General features: G+C 39.6%; 1 protein-coding gene across 1 annotated transcript; it reads right to left on the bottom strand.

The window, feature by feature from the left end:
* Positions 1-599: 599 nt before the first annotated feature.
* Positions 600-3,653, bottom strand: LOC125198504 (AP2-like ethylene-responsive transcription factor TOE3). The gene is made up of 10 exons (XM_048096829.1): positions 2,831-3,653; positions 2,532-2,557; positions 2,392-2,422; positions 2,210-2,297; positions 1,983-2,128; positions 1,832-1,876; positions 1,647-1,750; positions 1,417-1,553; positions 1,173-1,283; positions 600-1,043 (listed from the first exon to the last, which is right to left on the bottom strand). The coding sequence occupies exons 1-10, from the start codon at positions 3,295-3,297 to the stop codon at positions 825-827; spliced, it is 1,374 nt and encodes a 457-aa protein (XP_047952786.1). The 5' UTR covers positions 3,298-3,653; the 3' UTR covers positions 600-824.
* Positions 3,654-5,000: the final 1,347 nt, after the last annotated feature.

Here is a 5,000-nt window from a genome sequence, read left to right as displayed (position 1 = left end):
AATGATTTTTAATGAAAAAAGGTAAATATGATAGTTATATTAGTCTATCTCTTCATTTACCTATCCCCTTGGAGATGCTCTAAAAGAGTTTAAAGAAGCAGATGATAATGTAGACAAAGTGCTATTCAACTCAATGATTAGACAGTGCTTTCATAATAATTCAAAACTTTGTTGATCCTTGAATGAGAAAACAAAAAGAAACAGTGGGTTGAAAAGGACGATTGAAGAAGAAAAGCAACTAGTGAGATGGGAGTCCCTACATAGTATACATGAGTAAATGGAGGAACGAACTTACAATCCATTAAATTCACAATGAATGGACAGCTCCATGCCGATGCTACCACGTTGGAGCACAGGAAACATAAACACTAGTACTAGGATACTCCTTTTAATGTTCAGGCTAAAACAGACCCACTCTTTCCTACAACTATTACTTCAAAATTCATTTCTATCAACTCTGATAGAAACAAGTAAAAACAAAAGTCTGTGCTCCACGTAATAGGCCCCCATCGTTATGGCTTCAGTAGTAGTACAAGAGATTGGTTTAGCATTTATTTTTCCTACCTAACAAGCTCCATAACGAGAATGCTAATTCAATATGCTGAAACAATTATCTACAAAATGTTAAAAACCATTACCAAATAGGCCATGAAAGATGACAATAATGAATAACCACAGTTCTATAAACATTCAGTTTGAAATCGAAACAATTTGAAGTAACACAAATGCACCATTAAAGATCATCAAATATCAAAGCAGTGAGGTAAGAAACCGTGGAATGTAGTTAGGAAGAACCCTTGATCATTTGTGCTTACTGATCACCTCTAGTAGAAATGAGATCCATTGTTCAAAGTGGTGATGTGTGGGAGATAATGGTGTGGGGGCGTTGCGGTGAAAGGCAACTGATGATGGATGGGGCCTGATGAAGTAGCGAATCCTGATGATGCTGCAGTAGTGAAGAGTGGCGAGGGATGATGATGATGATCCCTTGTCCAATTTGCTGAAGGATCAACTTCAACAACAACCTTCCCTATTGTTGTTCCCTGCAGATACCATAACAGAAATCCAACTTATCATGATAAATTAATTATTTTATCAGCATTACCAATGTAACAGTTTAAAAACATTGATACCTAAGTAGAATCAAGTCAGTGGTTTTGAAGCACTATTACCTCATAAACGGGACGAAAACAGGAATCGGGTCCCCTCCACATCAGAGGGTATTGACATATATTTCCAGGTTCATGGGGTAATTGAGCTGCAGCAGAGGCTGAAGCAGAGCCCTGCAAGTACAACAGAAGGATGACTTAGCAAGTGCTGTGCACACATAATGACATAATGAGGGAGACAGATCTCCCAACCAGAGCAAAAAAGTAGTCAGCGGATAACTCCATATTCAAATATCTACTGAATTACCTTAAGTCTGCTTTCAGGCAGATTGTTGGAGACATAGTTGATCTGAGAGCTCTCTGTCTCCATATTATGAATTTCCCAGAGGACTCTTTCAGGAGGAGCAATGCTCAAATTCAGATCTAGATTGTGCAGATCGCCAGCTTGATATAACAAGGTAGAAGAAAATGAGTAAACCAACGACCAGACGAATGTCATTTCAAGGAAATAGTATTCGCTGCATCAAATATCTTTACCTCCAATGGGTTCCTCCAAGCTCAACTCCTCTTCGTATGTGCTCGGCTCAAAGTTGGTGACTGCCTCTCTTCCGTTGCACTTGATAGCAGCCTTGTCATATGCCCTGAAACACAAATTTATTAAGATAATTACACCAAATAAATCATCAAATGCCAACACAGTTGCTGATACAATGAGACCAGACCTTGCAGCTTCTATCTCACTATCAAACAATCCAAGATAGATATACCTGCACACAAACATTGCCCATTACAAGATTTTCTGGCAATGACTAGCAACAGCCACATAATAATAAAAGATCCTTGAGAAATTGAGTGATTCTAGAGCCATCTTACTTCTTGCCTAGAAACTGCCCCATCCGAGCTTCCCATCGTCCACATTTGTGCAAAGTCACTCCCCTATACTGCGAGCTCCCCCTTGAAAATCCAGTGCTCTGGCGGCGGAGTATGTGCACAACTTCTTCCTTTGTTAAGTTCCTCATCTGTTGAGCAAAGAAAGAAACCCAAGTATCAGAAGTTCAGATAAAAACATCAACTGAGACACCATAGCAAGCTCAACAAACCTGCTTAAGATCTTCATCATAATCACAGACATTAAAATTGATGTCTGCATCCAGTCCACGAAACTTAATTGCAGCACGGTCGTATGCCCTACAGTTTGAATCCGAGGGGTCACATGACTCAATCAACTACAACTCCTTAGACCTCACATTTTGAACCTTAAACTCAGAATGAACTCCCTTACCGAGCCGCAGCATGTGCTGTGTCAAATCCACCTACAAGTCCCGTTTCCCAGCAGGTTTCCAAAATATCAGTACCATGTGAAAAAAACAATAGCTCGACAAAAGAGGGGGCATTTATAGCAATTCATTTAAACCTTCTTACCTAAATAAACTTGCTTGCCGCAGTCCCTGCACCATTCACATAGGAAAACCTTAATCATCAATTACTACGCAGAAATCCAATCTAAGTCGCGAAAAAGAATACATCATACATGATCATCAAACAAGTAAAACTAGTGAAGTACAAAAGCACCAATAGTGAACTCTAACTGTTTGTTTAAACAATATTGGACTACAATATCGAACATTTAGGAAATTGAAATTTTAATAGTATATTTCATAATAGTAAACTGTCAGAATAAGTTTATTGAATTGAATAAAATAAGATGATTGAAATGATACCAAATGTGTGATTCCCAACGTCCGGTGCGGCGATAGAATGTGACGCCGCGATACTGAGAGCTGCGCGACCTCGGTCCCCGCCGACTCTTCTTCACTAGCTGCCGCTTCTGTTGGTGCTGCTCCTGAGCGAGAATCCTCAGCTCATGGCGGTTCCCGGAGAGACCCAAGCACTGCATCGGCATCCGCTCCTCCCCGCCACTCACCGGAAAAAACTCCTTCGTCACGTAACCGCAGCTCGATTTGTCGCTCTCTTCGCAGTCGCCGTTGATCTTCCATATGTCGAAGCCGACGAAGTGATCCGAGAAGGAGATGTCATCGCCGGCAGTGCTCGACGTCTCCACATTAACGACGGAGGAGGTGGAGCTGCCGGAATGTTCCATCTGATCGCCGAAGTGGTTATCCGACGCCGTTTCGGCTGGATCGGCGGCCGGCGGCGAAGGATCAATAGCCAGATTGAGGTTAAACATCTTCGTGTTTCAAATTTCAATTGACTAGGTTTCTACGATACGCAGCTATATCTGCGGCGAAAAGTGCATGCGGGAAGCAAATGAGGGCAGAGGAATGGTGGAGAAGGAAGGAAGGAATAATTAGAGTAAACAGTGTATCTATTGGTGTGTGTTTCGGTAAGGGAGAGCGCAAACAGAGAATTTTGTGCTGCACTTCCCTCCCTCTCTCCTTCTTTTTCGCCTCTATCTCTCAACGGAGGTAGAGAAGAGGCAATTGGAGGAGAGATGAAATTATGAACGAAAGAGCGAAAGCCGGGTAAATAAATTTCAGTATAGAGACAGAATGCGGAGCGCGTGGGAAGTTCAAACACGGGCAGTGCAACTCTATTGGCCTACGCTTCAGTGATAAATTGTGCAATGACTTATTTATTTATATTATTCCTTCCATTGGCCAACTTTTTTTTTTAATGAACTTTTTATTTTATTAATTGTACGTTATAATATTTGTTCAACTAAAAATATTATATAAAATATTATATATTCTTTTGTAACTGATGAAATATTATCAGTATAACTAACTTTATGAATCATCAAAACAGCTTTTGTATAAAATTCGTATGCATTTTTGTTATTTACTCGACCTATAAACTTCTGATGATGTAACAGATATGTAGTACTATATTTATTTTTGTGGTTAAATGCTCATTTTGCTATTTGGAAATATATATTAATAACTATTTCATTTTGTTATTACATTTTACTATAACAAAGAATTGTATTTCACTATTTAATTTTTTCCTATCCCTGATGCACTAGTTAACCACAGATGTATAAAGTAATTTTTTGTTTTGATAGCAGTAGTGAATAAAGAGATAAAGTATACTGTATAAAAGCATCCTTCACGCAAGCAGGCCGGATCGCACTTGGGTCCCGGCCCGCCCGCCTGCGCGTTGGAGGAGGGAAGGGACAGGGCTGGGCTGGGCCGCGCCTGGGGATGGAGTAGCGGCCTGAGGCCGGGCCTGGTTGCGGTCCGGCCCGGCGTACACGCTCCCGAGACGGGTCGCATTTGTGGTCCGGCCTAGCATTGGAGGGGTTTCGGGTTGGACCTGGGTCGTAACTCAATTTTTTTTTTAATTCGATTTTTTCCTTATAAATACCATCTAATTCCATAGTCCATACCTTCATCTTCATTTTTCTCCCTCTCAAATTAAATCACTCAAATACATCCGTCAAAATGCTTCCTCAATCTGATCTAATTTTCAGGTTTGTAATTTTTTATTTTCGACCGAACAATGAATTTTCTGTGTTTTAATTGTTCAACGTTTTCTATTTTACAAGTAAAATAGCTTGTAGTTGTGAACAATGTAACTTTATAGTTGTGGCCTGCAGAGTAATAGGAAGAATAGCTTGAATGATGACGTAGATGGGACTTGAGATCTGGATTCGGGTCAGTGTTAAGGATGCAAAGAGTTTTTCCCCATTATTCGTGTTTTGAAAATGGCGATTTTATATAGATTTATTTATTTATAAAAAATATCTAAATAATTCAGACTTCAATTAGTAAATAGGAGTACTATTTTTTTTAGATCTTCCTTTACCAAGTAAACAAAACGTTTACTCGAGGATAATTAGTATACTTAAATGAATACTACTACTATTAATTTCAATTAGTGTTTGGACCGTAGCATTTGTAATTGGCGATGACACTTATATAAACATTCTTA

This window comes from Salvia hispanica, unplaced genomic scaffold (assembly GCF_023119035.1).
Source record: "Salvia hispanica cultivar TCC Black 2014 unplaced genomic scaffold, UniMelb_Shisp_WGS_1.0 HiC_scaffold_1553, whole genome shotgun sequence".
In the NCBI taxonomy this organism is placed as follows: Eukaryota; Viridiplantae; Streptophyta; class Magnoliopsida; order Lamiales; family Lamiaceae; genus Salvia; species Salvia hispanica.
Note: the sequence above shows the minus strand (reverse complement) of the source record. Positions and strands in the feature narration are given on the sequence as shown.

Excerpts from the sequence above, each read along its gene's own strand:
- LOC125198504 (XM_048096829.1), bottom strand. The coding sequence starts at position 3,297 with ATGTTTAACCTCAATCTGGCTATTGATCCTTCGCCGCCGGCCGCCGAT. Across the intron at positions 1,877-1,982 it reads GGGCAGTTTCTAGGCAAGAA|GTATATCTATCTTGGATTGT; the intron begins GTAAGATGGCTC and ends GTTTGTGTGCAG. Across the intron at positions 1,751-1,831 it reads AGTGAGATAGAAGCTGCAAG|GGCATATGACAAGGCTGCTA; the intron begins GTCTGGTCTCAT and ends TTTGTGTTTCAG.